Genomic DNA, 13,738 nt, shown 5'->3' with positions numbered 1-13,738 from the left:
TTAAGGCTCTGGATGTTGTAGGGTTGTGTTGGTTGACGCGACTCTGCAATGTCGCATGGACATCGGGGGCAGTTCCCCTGGATTGGCAGACTGGGGTGGTGGTCCCCCTGTTCAAAAAGGGGGACCGGAGGGTGTGCTCCAATTATAGAGGGGTCACACTCTTAAGCCTCCCTGGCAAGGTCTATTCAGGGGTCCTGGAGAGGAGGGTCCGTCGGATAGTCGAACCTCGGATTCAGGAAGAGCAGTGTGGTTTTCGTCCTGGTCGTGGAACGCTGGACCAGCTCTACACCCTCGGCAGGGTCCTGGAGGGTGCATGGGAGTTCGCCCAACCAGTCTACATGTGTTTTGTGGACCTGGAGAAGGCGTTCGACCGTGTCCCTCGGGGAGCCCTGTGGGGGGTTCTCCGGGAGTATGGGGTACCGGGCCCTTTGATACGGGCTGTCAGGTCCCTGTATGACCGGTGTCAGAGTCTGGTCCGCATTGCCGGCAGTAAGTCGGGCTCGTTTCCGGTGAGAGTTGGACTCCGCCAGGGCTGCCCTTTGTCACCGATTCTGTTCATCACTTTCATGGACAGAATTTCTAGGCGCAGCCAAGGTGTTGAGGGGATCCGATTTGGTGGCCTTAGGATCTCATCTCTGCTTTTTGCAGACGATGTGGTCCTTTTGGCTTCATCAGATCGTGATCTGCAGCTCTCGCTGGAGCGGTTCGCAGCCGAGTGTGACGCGGCCGGGATGAGGATCAGTGCCTCCAAATCCGAGGCCATGGTCTTGAGCCGGAAAAGGGTAGAGTGCCTTCTCCGGGTCAGGGGGGGTGTCCTGCCCCAAGTGGAGGAGTTTAAGTATCTCGGGATCTTGTTCACGAATGGGGGAAGAAGGGAGCGGGAGATCGACAGGCGGATTGGCGCAGCGTCTGCTGTCAAGCGGGCGCTGTACCGGTCCGTCGTGGTGAAGAGAGAGCTGAGCCAAAAAGCGAAGCTCTCGATTTACCGGTCGATCTACGTTCCCACCCTCATCTATGGTCATGAGCTTTGGGTCATGACCGAAAGAACGAGATCGCGGATACAAGCGGCCGAAATGGGTTTTCTCCGTAGGGTGGCTGGGCTCTCCCTTAGAGATAGGGTGAGAAGCTCAGTCATCCGGGAGGGACTCAGAGTAGAGCCGCTGCTCCTTCACATCGAGAGGAGCCAGTTGAGGTGGCTCGGGCATCTGGTCAGGATGCCTCCTAGACGCCTCCCTGGTGAGGTGTTCCGGGCACGTCCCACCGGGAGGAGGCCCCGGGGAAGACCCAGGACACGCTGGAGGGACTATGTCTCTCGGCTGGCCTGGGAACGCCTCGGGATTCCCCCGGAGGAGCTAGAAGAAGTGGCTGGGGAGAGGGAAGTCTGGGCCTCCCTTCTGAAGCTGCTACCCCCGCGACCCGACCTCGGATAAGCGGAAGAAGATGGATGGATGGATGGATGGATGGGTCTCTAAGCCGATATGAACAGAAGAGGTTATCGGCCATAGATGACCCAGAAGCCAGTATTTTAAATCCCCTGTTCAATGACCGAACATATTAGCCTCAGTAGCTTCAATACATTAGCTGCATTTCCATTACAGATGTGCGCTAATTCTGCTAACGTCATAAAAAGACAATTTCGCAAGTGCGGTGTTTCAATTAAATAAGAAATAAAATTTAAAAAAAAAATCACATGTGAATAAGCTTGTTTGTGCGAAAAGTCAGGAATAATTATGAATGAATAGCTCTGCCATATCGTTTAAAAAAAATGTTTTAAACATGTTAAACCCATAGGGGGCAGTGTGGCGCAAAGCTAAAACCTGTTAGCCAATCAGATTGCTTCAAAACAATCACAACTTCCTGGCAGGAATAGGCTCTTTGCACCTCAGCTTCCGCGTTCGGGGAAAAGCGGCTCAATCGTATCCGATCTATTGAAAAAGGCTCTTTCCACTGGGTGTTTGCAGGGCTTGTCCAAGGTAACAATTAATGATGAACATCGATCCGAAGCCCCGACAATAAGCTGGATAAAGGTTTTAAGATGTTTGCCTCCTTATACACAAATACGAAGGTGAGTTTTACTTTCTTTAAACTTTGTGGCTAACATTAGCTTTAGCTTATGCTAGACATTTTTCTTGTAAAAATGTGCTATTTAAGTATCTAAACATTTTTCATCATTCATTAACGGACAATGTTTTTACCTTGTTTTCAAGTATATTATGTGCGTTTATTATCGAGAGCCCATTAAACACGATGCCAGGAGTTTCATTTGTATGGACGGTTATATAGGCTGACAGCATTAAAATAATGTATTAGAATATGAAGTTATTAAAAACAGAATAACTGTTTTTAATAACAGTTATTCTGTTATTCTGTGTCAAAGCAAGTGGATATATAAGCGCATTGTTTGTTTTTCTGTAATGCATGGGAACCTAAATCTATGTTTTCTCAAACACTAATACAGAGTTCTCTCAAATCTTCACTTTTTATAAATAATCGTTCTCAGTGATATTAAACAACAAAGAGCATAACAATGTTTTCCCAGATATCCAGTTAAGTCTGGGCATTAGAGCATTACCAACATCTGGTAACTAAAGGTGATTTTATTTTCTCCTTAGCCTCACTGGAAACTAAAGAAAATAAAGATTTTTTTCAATATTATATAAAGTGTCGCTGCACACAACATTTATTCATATCAGACTATTGTAAAAAAACAAACAAAAAAAAAAAACAGACCCCCCCCAAAAAAACCCCAACAATTTAAAAAGTAGTTTATTATATACTATCATCTATTTAAAAAAAAAAAAAAAAAAAAGCTTCACAGTGCTGAACTGACTCCCAGTCTGCAGCTGCTGGTCCACTTTGTGTGACCTGCTCTGCACCACTGGCTGCCTGCTGCTGGATCCCAGTGAATAATTACATGTTGGTTTTCAGTTCAACATCAAGCTGATGTAAATGAGCTTCAGTTCATCTTTGAGGTCTACAAACGTTGTTGCCTTGTTCTGGCTCACCTGTTTGCGCTCTGCTATCTTTTGCCACAGCAAACAAGAACCTGTGACCTGCAGGCCTCTGCTGTGTAGTGCAACCGAGCCATGTGCTGTCAGAGCGTTCATCTCACTGCAAAGGCTTACCGACTCCCCAGCCGACCTCCCGCCTTCCTTCTCACAGGAATTTGTAAAGAAAACACAACAGCGGCAGGAGAGCTAGGACCAATGGCTGTAAAGCAAAGAGATAAAAGAGATGAGATTGGGCTTAAGATGGAGATGGAGGAGAAGGAGGGATTATAGATTACAAAGAGAATCAGATAGGATGAGGATAGATGAGACAAGGAGCGAGCCGGGGACGGTTGGTGGGGCGGGGTGGGGGGAGTGATGCTTCTCAGAACGAACGATATCTCTTCTCCCTCTAAAGCCGCCGTCTAATCATTTCATTCTTTGTTTGGCAGAGATGGAGGAGACACGCAGCTCTGACTGCCTCAGCACATAAAGGCAAAAAAAAAAGACCATTTTTGTCAGATTGGAGGAAGGTGGGGGGGCCAACTTCACTCGGCTGAATTTTGTTGAGATTTGTGAGATTGACATAGAAGGCGCAGCTACAGACTGATTCCAGATTCCAGAGTGAGAGGCGCACTATATTGTCTCTGTGAACTGTTTACATCAGTGGCAGAGAACATGAACCGAGCCTCAGCCGGCTCAGTTTGACCTTGAGAAAGAGTCGGCAGTTGTTTGGATTCATGGCAGAACCACGATCACCTGCAGCACCGGAGAACACCACGGTCAGCTTTCCTGGAGCCGCTCAGCGTTTCTCAGCCGCTGCATTTATCTTTTAACTGCCTGCAGATTCCCGCTTTTTAATTGGTTCCCGTTCCCTCTGGTTGGTAACTTGTTTCGAGTAGCCAAGTGCACCACCTGCTCGGCGCCCAGCAGCAGGAACACACGGCTGCAGGAGAACATAGAGGAGCATTGAACAGCCACAGAGCCAGATTGTTTCCCCCTGGAGTGAGAACGGAGCGCATCAAATAAAACAGAAATGCTTCTTATTCCTGGTGCTGCTCTGGTTCTGTCTGTAAAGGGATTTATTATATTTTGGTTGTTTAACACGTTTCAGATCAACTTCATGCTTTTGATTAAACCTTCTTTCCAACTTAAAGCTATAAATAGCCGCAGAACAAACTGGCAGTATGAAAGCACGCATCCCAGGCGTTTCCTTTTGATACATGTTTTAGTACATTTTTAAGTTGAGCAAAAATAACACAACAGCCGCTCAGGGATATGAAATGCTTTTCTCCATGTGTTCTGTTTGCATTACCTGGATCTTAGCCTCCTCTATCGCTGACACGGATTGCTGCAACATTTCACCTCCCTCCTGTCACGCTGCTTTCCTGGAACTGAATTAGAGCTGCTTTGCTGCGAGGTGTTTAAAAGTATGAAGTTGAGCAACTCCTGTAGGAAAAAAACGACCAGATAATTCTGCATTGGAAATGATTTTTTTTGTTGTTGCTGTAATTGGTATGGTGTAATATTCTAATCTTAAACGATGTGTTTTCATTTTCGGTAAGCAGAAAATCATTATAATTAACAGGAATAGAGGCTGTGTTAACAGGTTGTGTATAACTAATCTACACAATGTTTCACTTCCATCCACCCCTACACACACACACACACCCCACACACACGCCTACATGCAATCACTCTCACATAGTATTCTATATTCACTTTTCTCCTGCATTGACTACTGTTCATTTAGCCTGAGTGTGACCTTTAACCTAAAGCCTAACCACAAAACAGAACTCCTTCCTATGCAGCCTTGGCTTTGGGCATTTTCTTTTTTTTTTTAAATTTCTTCTCAGCTGATAATGCTTCATGTAGAAAGTGTAGCTAGCACCAATAGGAAACTAAAAGTAACACTGAGAAAGGCAACATTTGAATGATAGAACATTTTATTATTTCTTTTCAAGAGAAACTAAAAATGCAGTGATTTAAAGGGGCAGTGCTGTGTAAAACTGAGGGGTTTTTTTTATCTTTACATCATGTTATAATGCTATTCCCTCATCAGAAACACCTGGAATCTTGCTTTGATTCTTTCATGAAGGTTTGAGAAATCCTTTAATCTCCACGGCAACCATCCAGCTGTGCAAAACGCCTGGGTGGACGTTCCACCCAGGCTCCACCTTCGAGACGCAGCTCCTCTTTGGAGCTACAGTTTCCAAGTTTCTGCCTCTCACAGCAGCCCTCCCCTCAACTCCTCCTCTCAGCTCCTTCAGACTAGCCAGCAGCAATTAGCAAACACCTGGTGGAACTGCACATCTGCTGAGCTCATTATAGGAGCAAAGCTGGTCAAAATGTTGTTAAAGGGTTGATAGAGGAGCCATGTTGTCATGACTTCCTGAAGGTGGAGTTTCAGAAAGAGCAGGAGTTTCTTAAAGAGACAGAGACCCAAATTCAAGGCGTTCAGTTACAAAGTAAATTTTTCTTTAAGTCATATTTGATACATACAGCATTTCTAAAACAACTGAATGTGACATAGTTACTTGAATTTGCTATAAAATGATAGAATAACATAGTTATTTGTTACTCTTGCTATGAAATGGCCCTTTTTGCTGGACAATACATAAAACTGTCCCTTTAAAAGAACCCATGAAACATCTTGATCTCCTTCAGTCACGTTTATGTCACTGTTTCCATGTTGCAGGTTTACAAATTGCATTTTTTTTAGATGGCTAATGGTGAACATAAACACTGAAACAGGAAGTCAATTAGAATAATGATCTCTGTGAAACTTTTAGAGACAAAATGATGGAGTATCGACCACATCCTTTAATCAGCAGAGGGTAACAGAAGCAGATGCGCTGCGGCTGGTGGTGCTGCTGCGGGTGGTGTTCCTGTGCTCCTCCTACAGCCTCATTGAACCTGGTTATCCCCATTTTGTCCCTGTAATGTTTAAATGACATTATAATGCATGACTAATTGTGCTGTGGTGGACAATTTTATTATCATGCAATATATTCTGGCTTTAATAATATATTGGTCATGTCATGCTATGTCTTTGCTCTAAGTGCTTATGAACTCTCGCCAGATGAACCTGTCTGGGCTGCACATCCAAGGCTAGAGGCTGTTTCCTGCAGCTGCATGGGAGCCAGACTGTCTCTGCTCTGTTTGGGATTCCTTATCTTCAGTGTGAAACCTGTGTGTGGTCTCTGTCTGACACACACAGCCCACTCTGAGTCTGACTTGGAGCTTTAATCTGACCTTTTCTCCAGTGTTTGACCTTGTGGCTGTCACACCATGGATATGGTATGAAACAAACCTGACTGAGTGATTTTCACCTAACAGCGTCTGGCAATTAATTTTTTCCACAGCGCAGAAATGACATAATCATCAGTGCTGAGATTGTCTTCTTTTAACTGGTAATTTGTTCTAATGAGGGAATTTTTGAACCAGGAAATCTGGTCTGTTTGGGTCAAGCTGTGCTGGGTGTTCAGTTTCTGGCTAAAAGCTTCGGTTAGGAGCTTCAGATTTAACAAAAGCTTGCAGGCAGCACAACTTCTTCTCCTTCACACAGAATTCAGTTGAGGTGGGTCAGGTTCTGATCAGATGTTCTGGACTTCAGATCCTTAAAGCTCTTGTCGGGTAGAAGAACCTCAAGGTTCTAATGTTACGTCTTTGGCTCAAGCTTAGGGTGAATCACACCAGTCATGTTTGGTCCAAATTAATCCAACTTCAGTCCGGTTGCTCTGAAAGTCCCGTTTGTTTGGGGAGGACCGAACGTGCGACCGAACTCTAATGCGGACCAAAAAAGCAAACTCTGGTCTGCCTACAAACCCAGTGGAAGTGAACTCTGCTGCCGTTCAAATGTATGAATGCCAAGCAGACCCGAGACAGCTAAAAAAGCAAAAAGCGGACTGTAGCAGAGGGCATTCTGGGTAAATACAACCAAAAATAAACATGCCACTCTATTGCAAAATCAAATCCTTAGATTTTAAGTTTATGGATCTATTTATTAGACGTGTGAACTGATGTGAAATAGATTTTTTCCCCCACACTAACAGTTTATGTCAGCTGTTGATACATTGCGGTTCTCCATTCTCCTCCTGGTGGCGCTAACGCTGGTCCACAAAATGGTGACAACAGAAGTTGGGTTCAAACTCCAGAGTCAGCAGCTGTTCAACAATAACAATACATATTTTGAAGATGGTATCTAATGTTGAGTATTCATCACCCAATCAGTGTAAACATGATCATAATACAATACTTTGGCCTTCTTGAATTCTACACCTAATCAAATCAAGCAAAGTATGAAAAAAACTAAAACCGCTACTATAACAAAACTCAACAATATTTTAATAATGATAACTAATAAAAACTAGCAAACACACTGTAAAAACTCACTAAAACTAACGGAATTGGACAAACAAAAAGTCACAATGAAATAAAACTGAATGATGCTGAAAAACCCCCAAACTATTACAACTCTGGTAATGTGTAAAATTCCCCAGGCGGAATGAGGAAGTTAATGCACGGCTTGCTCTGCCACAGCAAAGATCACCCATCTTTGTTGAGGAGTGTGTGTGAAATGATGGGGCAGCGTGAGCAACACTACACTCTAACTCACAGGGCTTCTCCCACATCTGCTTTCATTTGTTTAAGCACACATTGTTCAGGACTTGTGGAACCACAGTGTGAACAGGCAACATAACAGCCAACTCAGCTCTGCGACTTCATCCGTAGCTACACTGAAGCAATAAAAATAACCACCTAATATTTCAGGGTGTTTTTTTTTTTTTTGCTTTGAAATACTCTTTTATGACATGGTTACTGTTGTTGACATGTTAGTAGTTTAATGTCGTCTTCACTGTAAATAACAGGGTCGTGCATCTCTGATGTGACGCAAATGTTGATGCACATTGCAGATACTTTGATGGAAAAAAATTATGCGAAGCGACACAATTTGTCCTCTGATTCACTGATTTCAGAGTGTTGTAAACTGATGTGATTCGGTTTGACTCAATTGAGTAAAACAAAGAAATGATACTGATTTCAACAAAACAACAGCCCAGGTGTTTTTCAGATACACTCTGCGCTGGGCTGCGGCTGCCTCTAAATGCATCCCGTAATGACTTGTGCTGTGTATTTTTCAGTGATGCTATAACTGTTATTATCTATATCATTACTACTGTATATCATAGTCATAATGACTGACGGCCCTCGGCGTAATCGCAGATTTGCAGCAAACACTTTAAACAGGGTAAGAAGATTAACGCTCATAAACTTTGTAAGTATGATTAGAAAGATACCAAATATCACATTTTTGGATTACTTCCGACGTCCATCTTGGCGCCTCAATATGATTAGGTTACGTAGTTGCAAAGGGTCAATAAAGCCCTGGGCTGAAAACACAGCCTTGTGGGATGCCGGTGTTGATGGAAAGAGTGGAGGAAGTGTGACTGCTTGCTCTCACACAGAGAGCAAAGTCCAAAATCCAGTTGCATAGGACATTGATTGGTTTCTCCAGATTGTCCTTGGGCGTGACTGGGTGTGTGTGTGTGTGTGTGTGTGTGCGTGCATGGTTGTTTATTCTAAGCATCTCTGTGTTGCCGTGGTGATCTGTCCTTGATGTACATGTGCGACCTTGCAAGGACAAACAGGTACAGACGATGGATGTGTAGACTTTTCGTTCTTGTTTTTGTTCTTCTTCTTCCTGTTGCTATGATCAATCATTAAATTAACATAAAGTTTAGTTACTTAGCAACACTGAAAGCATACATAACAACTTACTTTGCAGCAGAACGCCAAACACTTTTGCATGTAAAATTTGTTTCAAATCTCTTGACCACTGGGACTCAGCCATTTGCTATAAGTACACAGTTGTACTTTGCTGCACTGTGAGCAGTGAGTACTTTTCGCTTGAAATTCAGATGCTGAGTTTTAATTTAGATATGAAACGCCATGCGCCAGCCTCCTCTGAAGGCTTCTCAGCGGTCAGCATTCATTAACCTGCAGAGTGTTCAGTCTTGCTCGGGTCTACATGGAGGCGACTGCAGTGGATTCCCACAGTGAAATACAACCAGCCTCCTCAAACAGATTACCAGCTCGGCATGAGGAAGCTCCTAACTCAACCCGTCCATCGCCTCATCCCTCCTGCAAATCTTTTCTCCCTTTCTATCTTATATAAGTGTGCAGCCCATCACCCCTGACACACACACACAAACACACATGCATGCTCGCCCGCTCTCTCCAAAACAAAGTTCCATTATCATTAGGGTCACATTGTGTGTGACTGTCAGTGTGTGTGTGTGAGAGAAAGAGGGAGAGGGGTGAGCGGTAGGGAGAGAGGGAGGCTGCTTGTGACTGAGAATGTGAGAGAGGACAACAGAGGAGGACGGATCGGTGGCAGAAAGCAGGAGGCGCTGCTTGCAGTCAGGAGGATGCTCCTCTGACATGCGGACCTTCTCTGACGCCACCGGCTCTACCTGACCGCCGACCAGCCCGCTCACACACCAGGGAGCTCGTGGTTTTATTTTCCCTTCTCCACAGTCTCTCCGCGCCGCCGCCGCTCTCTCTTCCCCCGGACCGGCTTCTGTCGCCATGCCGCCGGCTGCCCGCTCGGTCCCACTCCGCGGCACCTTGCCTGCGGTGCTGTGGGTCTGGCTGCTGTGGAGCAGCGTCTCAGCAGGAGGTAAGGTTTTTTCATTTTATTATTATTATTATTATTATTATTGTCGGACGCTGCTCTTTAATCCTGTTGTAGCAGTGTTTTTAAACTCCCATCATCTGTGTCTCGGATTGCGTCCAAGCAGATCGAGAGCAGCTTGAGTTCAGTTCTCGGCGCATCACCAACTCGCTTTATATATATATTTTATTTTTCTCTGGGCATCCCCGGCTTGTTTTCGAGTCAAATCGTGGGAGGTTTCGAGCGGATGGGGAGGGGGGGTGAGTCTGAAACAGCCCTTTTGAAGTCTTGAAATAAATGCAGGCTATTTACAGCGAGAGCGGCTCAAACCACCGAGCGAATTCTTTTTTCTTCTTCTTTTTTTTTTGGCACGAGCGGTCCAGGGATGTGCGCGCACGCTTCCCTTAAGCCGAGGAGTGCGCGCGGAGCGGAGCCCACTCGTGTGCGTGGGAGCCTCGATCAGGCAGCAGCAGCAGGGTGAATGCAGAGGAAGAGATCACCTGTCAACAGGCGCTGCAGTTAGACTGGCAGTCTGAGCATCAGCAGGAAGAAAAATAGCAAAATAGAAGAAGAACGAAGTTACACTCAATACCCATGAAGAGAAAATCTTTCCAAATAGTTCTGTAGCTGTGTTTCCATTACAAACTCTGCTAATTTTGGAAAGAAAAAAACAAACGAACAAAAAAACAACACAATTTCACATTTGCAGAAGAAACGCAATCAAAATCACACGTGAATAAGTTTTCAAACGATAATTCATTACAAATATTTATGCTTTACCATGATCCCTTTTCGTTGTTTGCGCCAATGGCAACATCCGGTTGTTGATCATGTGACTGGTGTGATGCGAAAAATGTGTTTCCATTGGAGTTTTGCGAAATGAGCCAATTTTTTATAAGGCCAATAAACCACCTCATCATAGCATTACAATTTTTTTAATCAAAAAACGAGTTTGTTTTTTGTTTTTTTTAAATTGGCATCTCCGTTAATCAAATTTATTTCTGAAAAATAAAATTTCACAATCCTATGATCAATAGAAATGCAGCTGGTCACATGAAGGATGTTTGTTTCTAGACCGTTAGTGGCTTTTTGGACCTCTTAGTTTATAGTTCTTAATAACATTGGAAAAATGAACAAACCAGCTAATATTATTACGCATTGAATTTCCACAACAGAACGTCACTAACTGTACCAGCAACATATTTTTACGTCAACCTTTCTTGTCATTGGGTTGAACAGTGTCTTCAGTATATTTTCCATTAAAAATCAACATCCAACAGAAGAAAAAGTATTTATCCTCTGTTTTGTAAATGTTTTGTCTGTTCTTTATTTACATATTTAGGTTAAGAGAAAGTAAAGTGGTTATTTAAGATTGACAATCCGTTTCCAGCAGTAGATGTTCATCAGAATTATAAGTTGTCTTCTTTGGCTGTTTGGATTATAAAGGTTGCAGATTCTCTTTGGAATCCTACCTTGCTAATGTGGAAATGGATACATGATGTCCACGTTCACAGCTTTCCGTTTTGGATGCAACATTTCAATAAGAAAAATGAAAACAAAAGCATGAAATGTTAATGCTCAGGAAAGTTTGCTCTGCTGAGCATTTCCCCCTGATCAGCTGAGGCGATCAAAATAACTTTGGTTGATACAATTTTCTTCATCTCTAACTGGGGCATCCCTCCGGTCTGGAGCCAAACTCAGGCTCTGCAACTAACATGATCACAGTATGCTGGGGATGACGGCTGCGACACAGTTATGGAGAAAGTGTTTTATGCAAAGGAGCCTTTTGCTGTAGCCTCATTAAAGATTTGTGGTGCATGATCATTGTGGTTGAAGCTGTAATCACTGAGGACAGCGGCACATTCTCCACACACACATCCGTTGTGCCTCTGATGCCAGTAAAGAAATACTCAAACAGACGTTGGATTGTGACATTGTTGCTTGCAGCTCTTTGAGACCTCTGGTACGATCATCTACGTCAGGTGTGGTTATCCACTACAGCGAGCCTCGATATCTTGTTGGCATACCTCTGTTATATTCATGACAGTTGAAAACAAACACACATTTTTGCAATATTAACATGTGCAACAAATATTGTGATGATGACATATGGTGACGGAAGTTCATCTATTGTTATAAACTCTTCATTCCATGTTAATCCCCGTTTTTGGCATGAGCCAATAGTTCTGCAGCTAACCAAACAAAGGTGATAGCAGCTGCAGCTAAAAAAAAACAACACAAGCGGCATGTTCATTTTTGCGTATGACGTTAACGCTGAATTCATGTTGAATTTTGCATGTCTTATCTACCAGAGGTGGGCTACGGCGCAGGCAATGTCTATTTGTGACCTACACTGAGGTTCAGCATTGACGTATTTTTCAGTGGAACATCACTCCAAGTTATTTGGGGATGATGAGCCTATTTGCAGATTTTGTTTTATACATTATATCAAAACTATGTGAAACAAAATGCAGCTTGTGAAGCTGATATACCTAGCTGTGATGGTGTTTGACATGCTATTGGCTGATGTTTGCAAAGCAGCCAATTCAGGTGTGCCATTCATTTTCCTTGGTGTTAATTGGCTGTTCCTCAGCAGATACAGTATAAGGAAGACCATATGGATGTTAGGTTCTGTTGTAATACTAAGATTTTCTTTCCACTGATCTTATTAATGCATGTTATTGTATATTTGGTGTGTATTAGGCATTTTTAGAAGGAGTCAAGTATTCAGTTTTCAACTATTTGTGTGTGGATGATGTCTGTAACCTGGAGGTCGACTGCGTACATGATAACCAAAAATTATGGCTTTATTTCAAAATCTCTGAGTCAGTAACAAAACGCATGACTTTTCAAGTCGACATACTCATACTATCTGAATCGTCAATTTAGTCATTTTTGAGGTTCGTAGTGTTGATTAAAGTCAATACAGGTTGATGTGCTTTGCTGTCCAAAAAAAAGAAGAAACAAACAAACAAAAAAAAAACCAAATTCACCTTGTGGACATATTGTGTTAAAGTCATCAAACTTTTTTATGTTGATCTAAATGTGTTCTAACATGTAAGCCTTCCTGTCTCGCTGGGGCACAAACAGGATGTGACACAGAGGCCCTTTCCTCTTAACCACTTGGAAAGATGTAAAAGAAAAAAAATTAAAAATGGCTTTAAAATCAGACAGATGTACATTCATGTTAATAGGATGGAAAATTACTACTTTGTGTAAAAGTGTAAAACAATTGTGTAAGAGAAGACTGGCCAACAACCCAGGATTACATTGTTACCATGAAGAAAAAACCCAAAACAAAACAATGACTTACCAACCAGTCAGTTTGGGAGGCATGTCCTACCACTGCAAATGTAGAACTGAGTTTACTGAGCCAGCCATGCGCTTTGGTCACATGGGTCTAAGATTTAGTTATATAGAATATACAATATTGAAAAGTCACATTATGTAAAGCTTCATCGACTTATTCGAGTACCTTATTAAAATTCCTCAAGGAAAATGATCTGCCTCTAAGCTTCGCTAAATTATGTCCAACTATTTACCACACTGTGTTAATTAGTGAGCTAAAGTGTGCTAAGTGCTATTAGCACAACGTAGAGGGACCAAACGTCGTCTGGCTTTTCATCGTTTTTCAGGGCGCCAATTCTTGAGAAACCTACCTAACTTGTTCTATTATGAAATAAACTACAACTACTGTCTGACAAAGTAATGAAGTCCTCTTATATCCTACAGAGTACATATATACAAGCTTCCATGTTGCTTCAAAATGAAACCAACAGCACACGATATGTCACCAGTGTGCTTTATGACAGAAATGATTTTAACGAGATTGACAATTTTCTCTTAAAACTGATAATGTCTTGCAGTATTACATACATGTTTAATATGCTGGTCATCACATCATAACTTTTATACACAGATATAGAAAATACACCATAATCAACTTGCTTTGCTTTTACTGAACAGAACTTTGTTAAAGGTATTAGTAGCCTATTGATTGTGATGTTATGCATCTCATTTGGCTTTATTTGTGTATTTAGGTGAAATATTTAATCGGCAGAGGTAACATGTTGAC

The 13,738-nt window shown here is 42.8% G+C and overlaps 1 protein-coding gene across 4 annotated transcripts in view; it reads left to right on the top strand.

Annotated features, from left to right (window-relative positions):
* Nucleotides 1-9,222: 9,222 nt before the first annotated feature.
* Nucleotides 9,223-13,738, top strand: part of sez6l (seizure related 6 homolog (mouse)-like) — a 68,601-nt gene continuing 64,085 nt past the window's right edge. Inside the window, exon 1 of one of the 4 annotated variants that reach the window (XM_032570440.1) lies at nucleotides 9,223-9,669. In XM_032570440.1, coding sequence (XP_032426331.1) covers nucleotides 9,579-9,669 — 91 coding nt within the window. In that variant the 5' untranslated portion in view covers nucleotides 9,223-9,578. The remainder of the gene's footprint in view (nucleotides 9,670-13,738) is intronic. The other 3 variants (XM_032570439.1, XM_032570438.1, XM_032570437.1) reach the window with 3 other exon arrangements.

The sequence above is a fragment of the Xiphophorus hellerii genome, chromosome 8, assembly GCF_003331165.1.
Source record: "Xiphophorus hellerii strain 12219 chromosome 8, Xiphophorus_hellerii-4.1, whole genome shotgun sequence".
Lineage (NCBI taxonomy): Eukaryota > Metazoa > Chordata > Actinopteri > Cyprinodontiformes > Poeciliidae > Xiphophorus > Xiphophorus hellerii.
Note: the sequence above shows the minus strand (reverse complement) of the source record. Positions and strands in the feature narration are given on the sequence as shown.